This window comes from Acaromyces ingoldii, assembly GCF_003144295.1.
Source record: "Acaromyces ingoldii strain MCA 4198 unplaced genomic scaffold FA10scaffold_5, whole genome shotgun sequence".
NCBI classification, from domain to species: domain Eukaryota; kingdom Fungi; phylum Basidiomycota; class Exobasidiomycetes; order Exobasidiales; family Cryptobasidiaceae; genus Acaromyces; species Acaromyces ingoldii.
The window spans coordinates 1,198,932-1,216,946 of NW_020290251.1; the positions used below are offsets into that span (position 1 = coordinate 1,198,932).

The 18,015-nt window shown below is 56.8% G+C and overlaps 10 protein-coding genes across 10 annotated transcripts; 5 read left to right on the forward strand and 5 right to left on the reverse strand.

The window, feature by feature from the left end:
- Window positions 1-215: 215 nt before the first annotated feature.
- FA10DRAFT_268680 (proliferating cell nuclear antigen) lies at window positions 216-1,651 on the reverse strand. The gene is made up of 7 exons (XM_025522425.1): window positions 1,533-1,651; window positions 1,447-1,465; window positions 1,341-1,393; window positions 1,068-1,281; window positions 520-1,004; window positions 393-452; window positions 216-326 (listed from the first exon to the last, which is right to left on the reverse strand). The coding sequence occupies exons 1-7, from the start codon at window positions 1,563-1,565 to the stop codon at window positions 315-317; spliced, it is 876 nt and encodes a 291-aa protein (XP_025375686.1). The 5' UTR covers window positions 1,566-1,651; the 3' UTR covers window positions 216-314.
- A 406-nt stretch (window positions 1,652-2,057) lies between these two features.
- On the forward strand, window positions 2,058-3,381 carry FA10DRAFT_164522 (GroES-like protein). The gene is made up of 2 exons (XM_025518182.1): window positions 2,058-2,632; window positions 2,696-3,381. The coding sequence occupies exons 1-2, from the start codon at window positions 2,262-2,264 to the stop codon at window positions 3,291-3,293; spliced, it is 969 nt and encodes a 322-aa protein (XP_025375687.1). The 5' UTR covers window positions 2,058-2,261; the 3' UTR covers window positions 3,294-3,381.
- On the reverse strand, window positions 3,279-4,404 carry FA10DRAFT_244044 (HAD-like protein). The gene is made up of 3 exons (XM_025519328.1): window positions 4,344-4,404; window positions 4,256-4,285; window positions 3,279-4,197 (listed from the first exon to the last, which is right to left on the reverse strand). The coding sequence occupies exons 1-3, from the start codon at window positions 4,389-4,391 to the stop codon at window positions 3,469-3,471; spliced, it is 807 nt and encodes a 268-aa protein (XP_025375688.1). The 5' UTR covers window positions 4,392-4,404; the 3' UTR covers window positions 3,279-3,468.
- Window positions 4,405-4,682: 278 nt separating this feature from the next.
- Window positions 4,683-5,345, forward strand: FA10DRAFT_233344 (hypothetical protein; the record flags this gene model as incomplete). Its single annotated transcript, XM_025518944.1, has 2 exons — window positions 4,683-4,877; window positions 4,989-5,345. The coding sequence occupies 2 exons, from the start codon at window positions 4,683-4,685 to the stop codon at window positions 5,343-5,345; spliced, it is 552 nt and encodes a 183-aa protein (XP_025375689.1).
- A 177-nt stretch (window positions 5,346-5,522) lies between these two features.
- On the reverse strand, window positions 5,523-7,429 carry FA10DRAFT_244050 (clathrin adaptor, mu subunit). The gene is made up of 8 exons (XM_025519329.1): window positions 7,367-7,429; window positions 7,240-7,304; window positions 7,044-7,175; window positions 6,835-6,965; window positions 6,292-6,769; window positions 5,985-6,218; window positions 5,723-5,912; window positions 5,523-5,653 (listed from the first exon to the last, which is right to left on the reverse strand). Exons 1-8 carry the CDS (start codon window positions 7,373-7,375, stop codon window positions 5,603-5,605), a joined length of 1,290 nt encoding a protein of 429 aa, XP_025375690.1. The 5' UTR covers window positions 7,376-7,429; the 3' UTR covers window positions 5,523-5,602.
- A 182-nt stretch (window positions 7,430-7,611) lies between these two features.
- On the forward strand, window positions 7,612-8,486 carry FA10DRAFT_268684 (U6 snRNA-associated Sm-like protein LSm7). The gene is made up of 4 exons (XM_025522426.1): window positions 7,612-7,724; window positions 7,785-8,013; window positions 8,076-8,259; window positions 8,325-8,486. Exons 1-4 carry the CDS (start codon window positions 7,713-7,715, stop codon window positions 8,344-8,346), a joined length of 447 nt encoding a protein of 148 aa, XP_025375691.1. The 5' UTR covers window positions 7,612-7,712; the 3' UTR covers window positions 8,347-8,486.
- A 779-nt stretch (window positions 8,487-9,265) lies between these two features.
- Window positions 9,266-13,986, forward strand: FA10DRAFT_244056 (P-loop containing nucleoside triphosphate hydrolase protein). The gene is made up of 2 exons (XM_025519330.1): window positions 9,266-9,753; window positions 9,825-13,986. Exons 1-2 carry the CDS (start codon window positions 9,342-9,344, stop codon window positions 13,793-13,795), a joined length of 4,383 nt encoding a protein of 1,460 aa, XP_025375692.1. The 5' UTR covers window positions 9,266-9,341; the 3' UTR covers window positions 13,796-13,986.
- Window positions 13,937-15,871, reverse strand: FA10DRAFT_281008 (hypothetical protein; the record flags this gene model as incomplete). The annotated part of the gene is made up of 1 exon (XM_025523660.1): window positions 13,937-15,871. One exon carries the CDS (start codon window positions 15,869-15,871, stop codon window positions 13,937-13,939), a length of 1,935 nt encoding a protein of 644 aa, XP_025375693.1.
- Window positions 15,872-16,085: 214 nt separating this feature from the next.
- Window positions 16,086-17,108, forward strand: FA10DRAFT_254726 (21 kDa subunit of NADH dehydrogenase; the record flags this gene model as incomplete). The annotated part of the gene is made up of 6 exons (XM_025519741.1): window positions 16,086-16,126; window positions 16,185-16,242; window positions 16,309-16,334; window positions 16,391-16,488; window positions 16,554-16,677; window positions 16,747-17,108. 6 exons carry the CDS (start codon window positions 16,086-16,088, stop codon window positions 17,006-17,008), a joined length of 609 nt encoding a protein of 202 aa, XP_025375694.1. The 3' UTR covers window positions 17,009-17,108.
- FA10DRAFT_303458 (Psf3-domain-containing protein) lies at window positions 17,067-17,986 on the reverse strand (the record flags this gene model as incomplete). Its single annotated transcript, XM_025525243.1, has 4 exons — window positions 17,067-17,187; window positions 17,261-17,471; window positions 17,535-17,571; window positions 17,664-17,986. 4 exons carry the CDS (start codon window positions 17,984-17,986, stop codon window positions 17,129-17,131), a joined length of 630 nt encoding a protein of 209 aa, XP_025375695.1. The 3' UTR covers window positions 17,067-17,128.
- Window positions 17,987-18,015: the final 29 nt, after the last annotated feature.

Sequence of the window (18,015 nt, forward strand, 5' to 3'; positions counted from 1 at the left end):
GTTCCAGAAAGTTTGCTCGTCAGTCTCTCACGACAGCGTCAGCGCATTGAGAAGACTGTAGCTTGGGTCTACTTTCTCTCCTACTCGTTCTGGCTCGATAAATTGGATAGTCTTTGCCAAAGTCAAAGAGCAAGCCGGGAATGACGCGGGAACCTACCCCAGGAAGAAAGAGCGGAGCCTCGACGCGTGCTCGCCCAGGCTGGGAACACCCCACAGAGAGCTGGATTGTGGTATTGGCTACCATGAAGAGAGTCGATGATGGATGATGACAAAAAGTACAAGGTCTCGGAAAAGATAGATAGATGTCAGGCAAATCACTCGTCGTCCTGTGTAGATAAAGCATCGTCAGCAAGGCACATGGGATGGGGGAAAGCGGCAGAGATCTGACTCACCTCGGACAGCTTGGGGGCGAGGTAGAAGCGGACGTGGCCGTTTTCAAAAGCGAACTCGCACTATGTGCAAACAGGACTTTGTCAGCACAAATTTCATCAATGCGATCTCTCTCTCTCGAAAACGCACCAGAAGCGGGACCTCGTTGCTCATGTGCAACGCGACCTCCTTGCACAGCGGGGCAGCCTTTGCGAAGTTTGTCAGGTACTTGAGCGAGAAAGTGAGGCTGACGGACTGCTGCAGCTGGATCCGGACGGGCACCGTGTCCTCGCCACCGGCAGCCGACCCGGAAGCAGTCTTCCTCTTCTTCTTTGCCTTCTTGTCTTCCTCGTCCTCATCGTCATCGTCGTCGTCGTCGACGGCAGCGGCCGAGCCGGAGCCCTGCTTGAGCGTGAGCTTGGCGTTCCCGATCTCACCATCGGAGGAGAAGTTGACGCCCTCCTTGGTCACATCAATCTTGACGCTCTCGCCGACGTTGCCCAGGTCACGTGTGATGCGCGCAAACTCAGCAGACGACATGCGCACCACGGCGTCGTACTGCGTGTCGGGGATACCCAGGTGCTCGCTGTCAATGTCCATGAGCTTCATGTCGTATTCGGCAACTCGGTCAGTCTCTGCAAAGAGAAGGTCAGCATTGAAAGGAACCACAGAAGCTGTACAAAAGGGCGGATACCCACTGCTGCCCTCAAAGACGAGGCCGAGGCTGTCTCCGTCGTCGTCCTTCTTGATCGTCAGGACGTCCTCGTTTCCCGCCGTCTTGATGATCTTGTTGAGCGCCGAGAGGCTGATGCCGATGCTCATCGGCCGGTCGCAGCGGTACGGGTCGAAGCCCTCACACCGCAGCTCGACAGAGGAGAGGGCGACGTGGGAGTTGTCCATGGCTTGCATGCGCTGAGGACAGCTGGTGTGAGCGGTGGGGGCAGAAGCTGTAGGCGCATAGTCTTACTCACGATGCCCTCCTCACTGCAGTCGAAGTTTGCATCTGTGACGAGTTCTCGGACGGCTGTTGCAGATGTTAGCTTCGCGTTCTCTTACAGGGCGCGCTATGCTCCTCACCATCGAGAACCTTCTTGAGCTGTTGGCGGTTGGGCGGAGCTCGTGAGCATTGTGTGCTAGCTTAAACCTGCCGTCGTACAACTCACCACTGCGGCTTGGCTGAGACGTGCTTCGAGCATGGTGGGTAGGTAGTGTTGTCTGGAAGGGGTCTGCTGCGAGGGAGAGTGGTGCGTAGGGTGGGAGTAGTGATGAGATGAGATAAACCAACACGGCGCTGCTCTCGCCCAAAAGAGACGCGCTTTTTTTAAAGAACAGACGCGGGCTCGTGTCGCGAATTGCTCCACGTGGTTGAAGGCAAAGCCTGGTGCATTCTTTCCATGACGTCGAGTGGAGCTGAAGCCTGCAAAGAGAATCAAGATTGCAATGCAACAACGACGTTTGCAGGGTCTTGTGGAAGGGTGCAGCATGTCTTTCTCGATGCAGGCGGCCAAAATACAAGACTCGGACCCTTGCGGCGTTCAAGGTTTACGATTTGCTGATCAGGCCCCAAGAGTGCCTGTTCTATGATGTCGTGTGCAAGCGAGGCAAACGGGTGGACGTGCCTATATAGGGCTCCTCTGCTTCGCCACTACCCCGTCACGAGTAGACGTAAACACCCAAGCATGAGCGCCACACAAACGATTCCGAGCCAGATGAAAGCTGCCGTCATTAAGGCTTTCAAGCAGCCCATGGAGGTTGACACGAAGCGCAAGGTGCCTTCGGATCTCGAGGGGTACGACATTCTCGTGCAGTGAGTGCACATTCGCTAGACACACTTCTTTTATTCTCCAAGCTCAATTCCGGTGCAACCCATCACCAGAGTCAAGGCGGCTGGCATGTGCCACACAGACCTGCAGGTGCTCGAGGGCGTGTATGAAGATGCCGGTGCTCACCCGGGCCAGATTGGGTCTCACGAGCCTGCTGGCATCGTCGTCAAGCTTGGCCCGCAAGCTGAAAAGGAGGGCCGCGTCAAGGTTGGCGACCGTGTCGGCTCGATCAACACTTACGGCTTCTGCGGCGAGTGCGAGATGTGCAAGAAGCAGGGAGCACAGCTGTGCGAGAACGCAAAGGGCCTCCTGGGTCTCACAGTCGACGGTGGCTTCGCCGAATATTGCAAGATGGATGCTCGCGTTGTCGGTCAGATCCCCGAGGAGATCCCCTTTGCTGAAGCGGCTCCGCTCTTCTGCGCTGGCGCGACAATTTATGGGTGAGCTCTTTCCCAATTCGACAGATATATTGAAGAATACTGACCAGGTTGGCCGTTTATCAGCGCACTCAAGGCCATTGGCATCGAGAAGGACCAGTGGCTGGCCATCGTCGGGACAGGCGGTGGTCTTGGCCACCTTGGCGTCCAGTACGCTAAGGCACTCGGCTTCAAGGTCGTAGCACTGGACAACCGTCAAGAGGGCCTTGACGTCCTTGATGAGCTTCCCTCCCACCTGCGCCCCGATGAGAAGCACCTTCTTGCCGAAGACGAGAGCAAGAACGGCAAGCTCCTCGAAAAGCTCGGCTCGAGCTTCTACAAGTCGAACCCGGGCGTAGACAAGATCGTCATCTGCACAGAGGGAAAGAACCTGCCCCGCATCACTCAGCAATTCCTTCGCAAAGGTGGTGTGATCTGCGACGTCGGACTCCCGGCAGACGGCCCATTGGAAGTGGACAGCTTCTCGCTGAGCTTCAAGGAGCAGACGATTAAAGGTCGATTGATTTGTACGCCTGCAGAAAGCCAGGATATGGTCAACTTGCATGCAAAGCACGGCTGCAGGACATACATCGAGAAGACATACCCGGTCGAGGACATCAAACAAATTGTCGAGCACTACCAAGCAAAGACTCTCAAAGGCCGCATTGTCATGACCTTCGAGTAGAAATGTAGCATTAGAGAAGGGAAGAGTAGCTTCAGTCACTTATTAGCATACACGACATTCATTGACAAAGACGTGCGCCACATTGTCCGGTGTGAATAGATCGGGATGTTTGCAATGGTCTCAGTCCTCCGCGTGCTCCTGATCACTGCTAGATTGCAATTGCAGTTGCTCTCGTCTATTTGTACGGTGGGAGACCCCACTGCTCCGGCTTCCAGTCGAGGAGGGAGTCGATTGTCTGCGTCGCGCCAATGTCTTCATCGCTCTCCTGAAGCAACGCCTTGAGGTTCGGGTCGGGCACCCATACGACGTTCATGCCGGCTCTCTTTGCTGCCTGGACGCCTGGCTTGGCGTCTTCAAAGACGAGAATCTCACCTTCTCTGCCCGCAAGCTCGCCATCATGCTCCTCGCCGAGCTCGCGGATGCCTGTCTTGAACACATCACTTTGCAGACCTTCTCGTGCAGCCAGGAGAAAGATGTCCGGGTTGGGCTTCCCCCGCTTAATCCGCTCGTCATCGCCACAGACTACTCTTGTCCCGAAAGGCGCGAATAGAGACGGGTTTGCGCCGGATTTGATGTCGAAATTACGCCGCTTGCTTCCCGTTGCGACACAGATCGGCACGCCACAGTCTGCGAGGTGCTTGACGACCTTCTCCGCACCGGGCATCGGCTTGACCTTGCTGAAGTAATCGTCCAGATTCATGTTGCGATGTGACAGGAACGAATCGATGGTGAAGGGACAGTCGTGAGAGAACGGCCCCGGCTCGCCCTCGGCCGGTGGCCAGAGAGAGGACAGGAGGATCTCTGTCGCTTTCCTTTCTGGCGTGCCCATGAGCTTGGACTTGATGGCCCACGTCTGCTCCTTGCCATACGGCGCCAAGATTTCGTTGACGACGACGGTGTAGACCTGGCTTGCTTGCGTCAGCCAATCCTCTACGTGCTATGGCGCTCTCTCTTCAGCTCACCCCTTCGCTGTCGATGAGCAAGCCGTCCATCTAGAAGCGAATATTGTCAGCATGAGCCCCATATCACTCCTCTCGCTTGAACATTCACGTCAAAGAGGACGGCCTTGATGTTTCCCAGAGTCCCATTTCCGCTCATCTTTGGCCACAATCTCCAGACTCGTCGGTGCTTCTCTCTCTCCCTCTTGAGGCAGCCCAGCTTTAAATAAGGCGGAGAAGGAGCAATCTTCTCACGCACGTGGCGCCCACCAATTCTAAAAATTTTGCCCCGTCCACCGATTTTTCATCCAGTTGGAGTCGGTGGAAATTGGGGGCCTGCACTGTCGACTACACCTTTCTTCTCGAGCCTAGACTTGCCTCATCGGACCTCGACGCACGCACGAACGTACGTTGACGACGACTTGCACTCGGACTCGGACTTGTCGTCAAGATGCAGATCAAGCACTGCTTCTTCTGCTCCGCGCCCGTGTACCCGGGCCGGGGCATCATGTTTGTGCGCAACGACGCCAAGCAGCTCGTCTTTTGCAAGAGCAAGTGCCACAAGAACTTCAAGATGAAGCGTAACCCGAGAAAGGTCCGGTGGACGAAGGCCTTCCGCAAGGCCGCCGGAAAGGAGATGACTGTCGTGAGTTGAAACCACAGTGGGATGCAGCGCGAGGAGATGTTTGCTCCTCCTCTTGCACCCGACCTTACTTGGCTTGGTTTGCTGACCGAGAACGGATGGTCATTTGCACAGGACTCGACGCTGGAGTTCGAGAAGCGAAGAAATGTGCCGGTGCGGTACAACCGAGAGCTCGTGCAGAAGACGCTCGAGGCCATGGACCGCATCGCCGAGATCAAGGCGCGGCGCGAGCGGGCCTTTTACCGGGCGAGGATGGCGCGCGCCAGCGGTGGCTCCGTCTCCAAGGCGAGAAAGACGCGGGACCAGCGCGAGGTGGCACGGAGCAAGCACCTCGAGCCGGCCATTCGTGCAGAGAGGCAGCAGCGCCTGGCAGAGGAGGCGAGGCGGCAGGACGTCAGGGTGCGCATCAAGGCCAAGCAGCAGCGGGCCAAGAGGAGCGCGTTGGTGCCTGGGTCGGGCACAGGCATGTGAGTCTTCTCTTCCTTTCCATCTTGTGCTTCCTACGTCAGCTCAAGCGCTGACTCGCATATGGGTACAGGTCCATGTCGATGGATACGTCCTCGTAGGAGTTCCTCGTCCAGCAACATGTATCTCGGTCCCTCTTTCCATCTGTGTCACTACATCTCATTGTTCACTTCGAGAGGTTCACTCATGAGCCAGGATGACGCATTAGGAGAGGCAGAGAGAAGAAGAGTAACATAAAGTACAATAAAGAGGACGGACGGTCATCAGAAACGGATAAGGTAAGATCCGTTGGCTCTACTCAGATAGCGGACCCACTACAGCACAAGAATTCAGCGATCAGCGACCTGCGGACGGAGAGAGATGGAGGGAGACGGGAAACTCACCTTGACGCTTTGGTAGTTGCTCTTCTCAAACACCTTGAGGAAGCGGACGAGGAGACCCGAGGAGGTGAACATGAGCACCTGGAAGTCGACTTCGATCGGGGGTCGGCTCCACGCTTTGCGATGCGTCGTGGACGACAGCTCGGCATCGGCCTGCAGGCTCGTCTCTGCCATACCCTGGATACGAGGGATTCTGAACAGGATACAAGAGTCAGACGAATGCTCAATGACTGAGTCAGAAAAGGAAGAGGGATGCCCGACTCACTTCCACACAATCACGTTCTCTGCTGGCACGTATTTGGCCTTGCCCATTGCCACCTGACACTTGACGTTGGTTGTATTGTGGGGCGCAGGGATGCGGAGTACGACGTTGTTGCCGCTCAGCTTGGCATCGAAGTTGGCACGGAGGTTGATGTTGTATTCGACCCTTGACTTGCCAATCTCTTCGACGATGGGGTGCACCTTGAATGGCAAGTTGACATTGCGTGTGGACCGATATCTAGTGGGGGAAAAGGGACGTGTGATCAGCTCGCGTTTCCCCAGCCAACAGCCTGCGCGGGCAAACCGCTCACCTCATTAGCTCAAACTCGCCATCAGGCGGGGTGAAGCTGATGCTCCGGTCGACATCGTAGCGGCTGAGCTTGACGCACTGGTGGAATTGGCAATCGTCGAGCTCAACGGCAGCCGCGTCGCTGGCCGACCCTTTGTTGCGATCGCTCCTCTCGAGAACGAGCTTGTCATTGAGCCCGAACTTGCACTCCGGCATCCCCGACAGGTATGCCCTCATGAGAATCTGGCCATCGACATCGGCTCGAAGCACAGTACCCTTGTTGCTCATGAGAAGGTTGACTGTCTCGATGACATCGACGAACGCTTCGTTTTTCCGGTACTTGACATCCGCCCTGCGCCAACTCGTCGCCCCTGTGGCCTGAATGGTAATCTTTTGGCTGTCCTCTCGTACAGCTTGCTCCGACTTGATGCCTTCTGTGGTGATGTACATCTTGAGTGTGTCCGTTTCGCTGTTTTGTGGGTATCCAAAGTCGAGCACCTCTGCGGAGAGCGAACGTGAAGGTGAGTCAAGGTCCAGAGGGAGGGTCTTGTAGGCCATCACTCACCATCAAGGAGCTCATAGAAGAGAACAAAGTTGTTCTTGACGCTCTCCTCGTCAAATTTGCCAAAGTAGCTCCGTCCGATCTGAATGATTCGGTAGCAGAACTCAAACACCAGCGCTGCATTAGCATTGCATCTGGTGGGGAGCGAGCGTGGTTCCCTTAAGTCAGCTTCGAGCTCAAATGTTGCTTGTCAATCCGAGCAAAGTGCTCACTTTGTCACAGCGACGACATAGAGGTTCTCATGGCGGACGTGAAAGAAGGAGGTGCTTCCCAGCGTGATGATTGGTGATCGCACGTCGGGATTCGACACCACTTGGATGCGAAAAATGTCGGCAATAGAACGTCTACAGTGGGCATGCTGGTTAATCCCTACCATTTTCCCATCTGTATCGTAATCTCTACACCTACTTGAGATCACTTCGAAAGAGGCGGGAGATGAGAACCTCGCCCTTTTGGTTGAAGATGAAGAACGCCTGCACGCATGAGAAAGTGATAAGCAAGCAGAGCCCTCACATTAGAAGTGCAGAACGCTTACCGAAATCATGTCGGTGTCCGCGACGTTGTGACCCGAGCTGACGAGAGTTTACACGAGAGAGCTGGAAAGGAGAAGAAGGAGAAGGAGGAGACGGGATTGGTGGAACGAGGGCTCCGGCGTCCGTGCGGTCGACTAAACGTCTGTCCCTTTGTTCCCACCTATCCTTTCGGCCGACGCGTCTGGCGCGACGACTTTTGACGGCGCGCCCTGGCTTCTCGTTATTCATCCAGATCTTCCCTCCCTGCAGCTGCAACGAACAAGCGAGGGTGAACGAGCCAAGAAAGACGACGGGAAGGTAGCATTCTTTGGGTACTATCGATACAGTCCACAACAGGAGGACTCGACAATGTCAGAGAGGGTGAGCAGACTTGTGCTTAGGTTGAGAGGCGCACAGACTAACGTGACTTTGCAATCGCAGGGCGGTCGTGGAGGGCCCCGAGGTGGCGGCGGACGTGGGGGTCCAGGTGGACGCGGCGGCGGCTCAGGTAACCCAGGCCGAGGAGGCGGCGGTGGAGGCGGTCGAGGTGGTGGTCGAGGCGGAGGACCAGGAGGTGCGGCTGGCGAGAGGCCGAAAAAGGAAGCCATTCTGGATCTGGCTAAATATGTCGACAAGCGGGTCAGGGTTAAATTCACCGGAGGGAGAGAAGGTGAGTCTTCCCCTTTGATCTGTGCTGATAGGCTGCCATTAACGCGACGATCATCACGACAGTCATTGGCACATTGAAAGGTTACGACCAGCTGATGAACCTCGTCATGGATGAGGTCGAAGAACTGTTGCGCGACCCAAGCACGGGCGAATGGACCGACAAGACGCGGCCCCTGGGCCTGGCTGTACTCCGAGGCACGGCCCTGACTGTCATCAATCCTGCGGACGGCTTCGAGCAGATCGCAAAGTAAGTCCTGAGCCACGCCTTGCCTGTGGCTTCCTGCTGAACTCTATGGTCATCACACTCTACAGCCCATTTGTAAACCCGGAGTGAGAGTCAATGTTGCAATGTAGAAAGTCGTCATAAATATCTTTGCCCGCCCCTCAGCGTTACCGTCTTATGGGCAATAAAAAGTGACGGAAAGAGCGGGGAAGGGAAGTGTTCGTAACGAAGACCCTGAACGAGGTTCGAAGATGACTGGTGCAGGGTGAATTTGCATTGAGAAAGGCGCTGGGGTCAGCGGACAACAGAAGGTGCAAGTCGGTGGTGCGGTGTCGCTCCACCTTGCGTGCACCGGGACCGTAAAGAATGAGGAAGAAGAACCCGAGAAACAGCTCTTCCTTCTTTGGTAAAGCATCGCGTGGCAAAGTGATGACGAACAGCGTGGATGCTCTGCCACCCCATCTCAGGTCCTTTCGAGTTGACCCAAAGGTAAACTGCCGCACTTTGTCACTGCATCGAGCCAGGTAGGAATCGGTGCAACCATAGATACCGACAGCCCTACCTCTCAATAATAGCGCTACAGAGCGCGCTCGTCAGGTCATTCAAGGTCCTCTTTGGTCACTTTGTCGGGTCCGCATGGCTTTAGCGGCCGGAGCTTCCCACGGTGGATTCTTCGGAGGTTGCCACGTCCTTAGCCTTGGCAACTTCATGCGGACAAGGAGCTCAGCCAGGGACGATTCCAACAGCTCAGGCAATGTGCTACAACCCACATATCGGGAGAAGGCTTTATACGTCTCCTTGCTGAGTCGGCGCAGCCTGCAGCCATGACTCATACCTCCCCGGGAGTCAGGGCCCCTGGGAGTATTCTGGCTTGAGATGAATAATTAGGAATTTTAAAGCGTCATATTCCAAGAGCGCGAATCGCGTTGAGAGTAGTGCCGCGGACAATTTCACGGCGATTCGTTCCTCTCCACCCAAGATTGATCTGCCCTCGTCGAACCTTCGCAGCTGGACCAAAAAATCTGCTGCAGTATTTATAGACGTGAACACCATGCAGACGGCACGTCAATGAGTCGTCAAGAAGTTACGTAGCACGCAAAAGCACCATGTCCGCCACTCTAGGGACAGGCTCCGGCCTCGAAGCCGCACGTCCAGCGGCGCCGAGCCATGACGCCATCGCCGACGAAGAGAAGATGCTGCTGCAGGAGCATCGCTCATCGCTGCCCGACTTCTTTTACCTGCTCTCCTTTGCTCCTCCGCTTGCTTCGCCCTTCCGACAACCTCGTGCATTCTTACAGCACCCCATTGTACTATATGTGATCGGCTTCGCCGCTGCCATCTTTTCGGGATTTGCCAGCTTCCCCATCCTCGATATTCTCTACGGCCTTTACTGGTCCAATGGTATCGCTTACACCGCCACGCCGTCGATCATTCGCGAGAAGAGCAACTTCTCGGCCATCATTGCCATCGTCACGGCTGCTGTTCTTCTCTTTACAAGCTGGGTTTTCCAGGTCTGCTGTGAGTCTATCCATGATCCCAGTGCAAGAAGAGCAAGGACAGTTCTGTTGACAGTCCGCGCAAACACCCAGTTTCGCTCGCTTCGCAGGACCTCTCTTCACGGCTGCGGAGGGCCTACGTCTCAGCTGTCCTCTCCAAGGATGCCTCCTTCTTTGACAAGCACGGCGCTGGCGAGGTGGCGACATATGCCGGAAAGGAGATTGCCTCAATCCGCGCCGGTTTTGGCGAGAAGCTTGGCTTCGCTGTCTGGACATCGACCATTGTCGTTTGCTCCCTCATCATTGGCTTCTCAGTCGCAGCTCGCATCACCGGCTTTCTCTTCTCCATTGTCCCCATCCTCGTGGCCCTCTTTGCACTCCTTGGCTGGCTCACGGAGAAGGTGGGCGCCCCGTCGCTCCGCATCGAAGGCAAGATGTCCAACTTCGTGGAGGAGATCATGGGCTCCATGCGCGTCGTCCAGGCTTTTGGCATGAACCGTGCTCTGCTGGACAGGTTTGACAGTGACATGCTCAAGCCCCTGGTCAAGTTCGGCATGCGCAAGGCCCTCATCCGTGGCTCCGAGGCCGGTGTCGTCTACCTCGCCCTTTTTGCAACCTACAGCGCTGCTTTCTGGTTTATCGCCCTCAATATTGTCCAGGGCCATGTCGAGCTGGGTGACGGCTTGACAGCCTTTTGGAATCTCGTCAACTCCCTCTTTGCTTTTTCGTCGGCCGTGCCCCAGATTTCGAGCCTTTTTGAGGCCCTTGGCGCCATTCGGCACCTGCGCAAAGTCATCGAGACGCCACCCAAGATCGACGTTCGGGACCAGTCGGGGGAGAAGCCCGACGAGAAAGATGCTGAGCCAAGTTTTGAGCTGCAGCATGTCACGTTCGCCTACCCCGCGAGGCCCAACATTGCCAGCCTGGATGATGTCAGCGTCCTACTGGAACCTGGCAAGGTCACGGCTTTGGTGGGACCCTCTGGTTCGGGCAAGAGCACCATTACTTCGCTCCTCTTACGCGAGTACGATCCAGAGACGGCCAATGTCCCGCTCCCAGGCGAGGAGGCTGAGGAGCGCGAAGATGACGAGGCCAACAAGAAGTCGGATGGCTCGAAAAAAGGGAAAGGAGCCAAAGACGAGCTGAACGACGATGTCGAGAAAGCCACGTCCAAGGAAAAGCAACGGGTTCAGGGCCAGGGAAGAGTGCTCTACGCCGGTCGAGACGTGCGCAACCTCAACCTACGCTGGCTCCGTTCGCAGGTGGCCATCGTGCGACAAAACCCCCAGATTTTCACGGCCACCGTCTTCGAAAACGTCGCGACGGGTCTGTCAGGGACCAAGTGGGCGTACAAGCCCGAAGTTGATGGCTCATCGGACGCAGATGAGGCGACAAAGAAGCGGACTGAAGTGATTCGGCAAAAGGCAAAGGATGCCCTTGTAAAGGCTCAGGCGTGGGACTTCGTCTCAAGGCTGCCAGAGGGCATGGATACAAAGGTCAGCGGCGGCAAAACGGGCCTGCTCTCAGGAGGCCAGAGACAGCGCCTCTGCCTCGCCCGTGCCCTGATCAGGTCGCCTAGGATCCTCGTGATTGACGAGGGAACGTCAGCCATCGATTCGAGCACAGAAGAACGCATTCGGCTCATGCTTGAGGAGGAGCACAGGCAGAGAGGCATGACGACGTGTCTCATCGCTCACCGTCTGAGCACCATCGAACACGCTGACAAGATCATCGTCATGAAGTCCGGTGCGGTCGTAGACCAAGGCACACACACTGAGCTCATGGATGCCACGCGCACCGATCACACGTACAGGGACATGGTGGTGCAGCAGCGAGCCATCGTCGAGGTCGACGAAGCAGAAAGGACCTGTGACCGCCAGGCGCATGAAGAGCTCCTCTCAGACGGCGGGACTACCAGGGTCGCCGAGAGCACTTTGGGCGCACCTGGCCCAGCTTCTGGGGGCCGTCGTCGCGGGGGAGAGCAACAATCACCGACCCAGTTTCTTCAGCGAAAGACAAGCAGAGCCTCGGAGCACTCTGCCTGGCAAGTACCGCTGCGGTCCATCTCGTCCGTCAATCACTCCGCGGCCGGTGCTGCTGGCGCTGGCGGAGTCTCGGCAACCGCGGCGGGAGAGGAGGAAGCGCCGGTCGATGAGAAACGCTCGTCTGAAATAGGCATTGGTGCTGCAAAGGTCGAGGAGGACGAAGGCAAGAAGATGACGTCTCTCGCTGTGTGGCCTCAGTTCGTGCGGACACTTGCTCCTGAAAAGTGGGAGTTCTTCGCCGGCATCGTTGGTGCACTTCTGGCAGGCGGCATCTTTCCTCTCATCGGATGGATCACGGGAAAAGCTGTCGACAGCCTCAACGAGCCAGAACCGTCGAAGCTGCGAAGTGGAACGAATCTCTGGTCGCTCGTCTTCCTCATCATTGCATTTGCCGACTTCTTCCTGACAACTACTCAGTCCTTCTTCCTCGAGGCGGGCTCTGAAAAGATGAGCCGACGCCTCAAACGAAGAGCTCTGGAGTCTCTCATGCGCCAGGAGATCGGCTTCTTTGATAAGCCTGATCAAGCTTCGGGCGCGTTGGCCGCTGCCGTCGTCACGCACCCATCCAACATGGCTTCGGCCACCGGTTTGGTACTCTCGCAGGTGCTCATCTCCTTTGCCAACCTTCTGGGCTCGGTCATTCTGGCCTTTGTCTTGGACTGGAGAATGGCATTCGCCTGTCTATCGCCCGTCGTGGTCCTCCTCTTCACTGGCTGGCTCAACGTGGCCATGCTGCAAAAGTACGAGACGTCTCTTCAAGAACCCTCGAATCGTGCCTCGTCCTACCTGGGCGAGAACATCGATGGCATCAAGGAGCTTACTGCGCTCGGGCGCGAAGCTGACACGCTGCGTGCGTTCGAGACCATCTCCAAGCCTCGCTCCGTGCGTTCGCAGTGGCGAGCTCTTGTCATGGGAGCCGGCGGCTTCAGCATCAGCCAGGCCAGCGTCCTTGCGGTGGCTGCCCTGGTCTTCTTCTACGGTGGCAAGCTATATGCGCAGGATGAGCTCAGCCGGACGAATCTCTACGCCGTCTTCGAGGCGGTCATCATTGCCGTCTTTGGTTCTGCGCGTCTGCTCACTTTCACCGGCGACTTTGGTAGGGCTGCCGCCTCGTTTGCGACTCTATCGAGCTGGTTCGAGCGGAAGCCGCGCATCGCTGCTGCGCCACCCTCGGCTCTCAATGGCGCTCGTGATGCTGGGCACAAGGGAGATGATGACGACGCGGCTTGCTCTTCTCCTTCTCCATCGGGCTGGAGTGAACAAGACATTCACTTTGAGAACGTCGAGCTGCGGTATCCTCAGCGGATGTCTTACCCAGCTATTAGGGATCTCAATCTGACTCTATATGCCGGCAAGACGCAGGCCTTTTGCGGCACGAGCGGAAGCGGCAAGAGCACAATCCTACAGATGGTGCAGCGCTTCTACGATCCGGCACGCGGCACGATCCGAATGGGAGGAGAGAAGCAAGGCGAGGGGTCAGACATTCGCAGCATTCCCTTGGATGAGCTGCGATCTCAAATGAGCTACGTGTCGCAGGATGCATGCCTTTATGAAGGCTCGATCCGCTTCAATCTGCTGCTGGGCGCCGTTGAAGGAAGCGAGTCCGAGGTGACTCAAGAGCATCTCGAGGCATGCTGTGAGGACGCATGCATCGCCGACTTCATCAGAGGACTTCCTGACGGCTACGAAACGACAATCGGGGCAAAGGGTCACCAGCTTTCGGGAGGACAGCGTCAAAGGATCTGCATTGCTCGCGCCCTCGTACGCAAGCCAAAGATCTTGTTGCTCGACGAGGCCACTTCTGCCCTTGATGCCCAGGCAGAGGTCAGCGTGCAAAAGGCGCTCGACAATGCAGCCAAGGGAAGAACTACGCTCACGGTGGCCCATCGCCTCTCGACCATCCGCAACAGCTACATCATCCACGTCGTCGAGGACGGCGCAATCGTCGAGAGTGGCTCTCACGCTGAGCTCATCGCCAGGGGAGGAAGGTATCTCGAGCTCATTGGCGCTCAGATCTGATACATACCACAGGCCCTTCTTTCCCATTACATCAGATCGATACCCTCTTACAGATTCTTTTCTTCTCTGTCCTGCTCCATTACACCGCTTTTTGCTCCCCCAGATTGCCACATCTTTACTGTAAAATGTGATATTACACTGTCAAGGTGATCCGTTGTTTAATATGAGGCGATGCATATCCCCGATAAGGTAGAGGGAGCCGGCCAAGACGACAAGACTGGCTTCCTGCTCATCTGATGCATTTGATGTGATTGACTTCCCATCACCTCCCGCATCTCTAGCCCATCGTAGAGCGCCGGCCAAGTCCTTGCCAAATTCTCGAACGTAGTCCTCTCCCTCTATGAGAGTCCCCAGAGCTTGACGGACCTCCCCAGATTCAAGGCTCGACACCCATGGCATTCCTTCTACGGGCGTGCTGAACTCGAGGCATGCGACCCGATGTCGGACCTGGACGCCAGCACCAGCACCAGCGCCGTCGCTGCCTTGAAGACTGATTCGCTGCATCCCCGTTGCCAGCGATGTATCTTGTGACTCTTGTGAAAGAGACGTCGAAGGGCCGAAAAGGATCGAAAGCATCTCCTTGACCTCTTTGCCCCTCGAGAATGCGACGAGCCATGTGATGTTGACGAGCTTCTTCGCCGAGATCGCAGGCTGCTGGCTGTCGACGAGACGGGAACGTATGCACGAATCGACATACGCTCGGAGCGCCGCCGCTGAAGCGGCATTATGGGCACCGTCCACGAGTAGGTGAAGCTGAGAGTCCACAATTGCCTCGGAGTCGACTTGCATTTCATCACCACTCTCGTTCTCTTGAGTGTCGTCGATCCCTTCGCTCTCGCCTTGAACGGCAGCTGCTGTTGCTGCCTCGTGTCCAACCCTCGCATCGACCCACTCGCACCGCCCCGGCCATCTCGTTGCTGCCACCGCTTGGATGACTGCCGCTTGAGCGTCGCGGTCATCTCTCAGGGCCCACGCTATTCGTAGCCTAAGATCCTCGTTTGCGTCCGTCCCTGCCATTTCCATTGCGCTCGGCGGCTCGTCCCTTGCGACGCTCCAGAGAGTCTGAAGTGCCAAGTGCGCGCCCGTCATGGCCGCTCGTGTGCCTGGATGGGTGATATCGGGACCAGGCACGACTGGATCGCCGGTGCGAGCGACAAATGTCCCAGGCTTGAGGCGCGAAGCAGAGAGCGTTGGTGAGTACCGGACCGGGGAATGAACCTGCAGGGACCATGGTGAGGAGGAAGAGGTTGACGAAGAGGGTGAAGAGAGCAGCTGCAGCGGCGTGTGCGATCTGACAAGTCTGGCTTGCAGACCTATGCATGTCTCTCGAATTGTGTCGACGATCTCTGCCGTGGCTTTCGGCCCTTGTCCATCTTTTTGCGCACGCAAAGCAGCCGCTTCTTCCGCCGCGAGCTTCACACTCAAAGGATCCATCTCGTTCGACGCTTGTCCTCTCCGCTGGTCCGCCATCACGCAGAGCCCATTGCACTTGATGATGCCTGCCTTGTGTCTCGCTATCTCCGAAAGGCTATCACCTAGCATGGCCTGGTGATCTTTGTCAATGGGACAGATGACGCTAGCGAGGACCTGCTTGCTGGGAAACACATTGGTCGCATCGAGCAAGCCTCCCATGCCGACTTCGACGAGGAGAAGATCAGGTCGAGTCTCTGGTTCAGCGATGTTAAAGCTGAGGAGAGCCCGAGCAACGAGCACCTCGAATGGAGATGCCCCGATGCTACCTTGATGAGCAGGTCCTGCTCCTTGATCGGCCTGCGCTACCCGCTCTCCGGCCTCTTGCCACACGGCACTATCGACAACCTGGCCATTGATACGGCAGCAGTCTCTCTCCTCGATGAGATGCGGGCTGGTAAAGGTTCCTGTTCTGAGTCCGACAGCATGTCTTGCAACGGAGTCGAGGTAAGCAATCGTGCTTCCCTTTGCATTGGTGCCGGCCACATGGATGACGGGGAACGTGTTCTGAGGATCATTAAGCCGCTTTAGCAGCGCCGTGACCTTGTCGAGCGACTGGTGGATCTGAGGCCCTCCCTTCGCTGGAAGGGCGGTTGCTGAGGCCATGCTGCGAAAAGAGCTCGCCTTTGGCCAACTATGGAGCAAAGATTTAGGCGACAGGCGAAGGAGCATGCCCGAGCGAACAAGCAAGCAACGAGGTCCGAGCGTCACAATGGGCGCTCTTCTCAAATGGCTCAAAAAATTCCGCACGTGGCGCGTAATGGCTCCGTCGCCATTGGTTCGCAACCTTCTCTTTCGTTCACATCGACATTCACCAACGATGGCTATGCGCGCCTCTCGCACCCTCCTCAACGAGGTTAAGTGAGTTTGGTCCTCTGCTGTCCGAAATGTGGGACGCTGGTGTCTGACAATTGCACAGGTACGCCTCGCCTCACAAGTACACCTATGTCGAGGGCCGCACACCTTTTTGGCGAAAGGTAGGTTTTCAACGTCTCCTCCTTTGGCGCTGAACTTCGCAGCTGATATTCCAAATTGGCTCGCAGTTCCGCGAGATCTTCAGCGTGAATCCGTAAGTGCTATTGAGGAGCGGAAGTTGAATAAGGTGCTGACGTCCTGGCGTCATAGGGGAATCTCGTCTGGTCTTCCTGATCCTACCAAGAACCGCAACCCGACGCCCGGATCGCGTCCCGAGCAAGCCTCGACGACGCCCTCGCGAGCTTCCGGTAAGTCTTCATGCCCTCTAGATATCGTGCCAGGATGCACTGACAAGTGTCATCTTGGCTTTCAGATGTCGCGGGAAACCTGTACTACAACCGAGACTTCCGAAGAAAGTACCCGCAACTAGAGATGGTGACGCAACAGCAGCTCACTCAGCTTCTCCTGGCACAACCAAACGAGGACGGCACAAAGACGTGAGTATATTGCCTTGCTTTGCTTCTGCTCTTCGTAGAAGAGGCTCATCGAATTTTTTCCCTCTATAGTCTTGCTCCTCCGGGCGAAGGAGAGGCAGACGGCCACATGACGGCCCTGACCCGACCTGCGGACCTCAACAGCCCCTCGGCCTTTACCGACGTCCTCGCGCAGGTCCACTCGCCCCAGAACGCCGCGGCATCGGTCCACTACACGCAGAGCAACCTTCCCCCTACGCCACCGTTCAAGGGGCCCCAGCACATCCTCAAGAAGATGCCCGGCGCTGTGCCCCACGATCCCAACGCTTACTACCCGGCCGAGAACTACGCCTGAGCTGTAGACTGGACGAGCAGGGAAAGGAGGCAATGCAAATACAATTGTGTGGAAATGCGTGGAGATGATTTGCTGTTGTACAGATGGGAGGCAGAGGTAGATTCGTTCGGCGGCGTGAAATCATCGACTGGCGAGATAGACCTGAGTCGTCTTTGCCGCCTGCTGGCCCACTCTGAGCACTGTCACAGAACGAACCAGTCGCATATCAGCTGATTGTGCAGCAGCAGATGAACAAGTTGTAGCGCGACTCACATGACCGCTCATCCTCTTCGAGGCCATTGACGAAGTCGATCATCTCTGGGCTCATGCCCGTGCTCGACTCAAGTCCACCCTCGCCTGCCAACTCCAAAGCGTGCGTAGAGACACCGTTAGCTGAGCCAAGACCGCCATCGTCCTCGGAGCGCGAGGTGCTGGAGAGGTGCTGCGCGGCAGAGTAGATCGGTGTAAGGCGTGATGTGTATGTCTGAGAAAAGGAGTGATTAGTCGAGATCGAGCGAAGTGCAAGGGTTTGGGTTGTCATGCTCACTTTTGCGAGAGTGTCTGCTAGTTGTGGTGACTCCATCCTGTATCGAAGAGGTGAGGCAATGGTTGATTCAGAATCTGGAGATCTAGGGTCGCGATGCACGGAGAGAGAGTACAGCGATCCGCTACTCACAGACTGACGAGGCGGGCGCCCACGGCGTACCACCACCCGTTGAGCTCCCTGAGCCTGACGCTCCGCGGGTCCGCATCCAGGGCATTCCTGACTCGGGCGCTGTACTGGCGTGGGAAGCTGAGCTGGACGACATCGTGGAGCGAGAGGAGCTCGGCGAGCCAGTACGGCAGCTCGACGCGCGTGTTTTTCCTCAGCCGGCCCTGCTCATCGCCGCCCGACTCGCCCTGGAGGTGGCCTAGCCCGGGCACGTCGAGCTGGAGGTGGCAAGGGAGGCGTGTGCTGTCGGCCAGGATCGAGTCCAGGTCCCAGTAGGATTGCTGCATCGTCGTTGTGTCCCGCTGCTGCCCTGCCT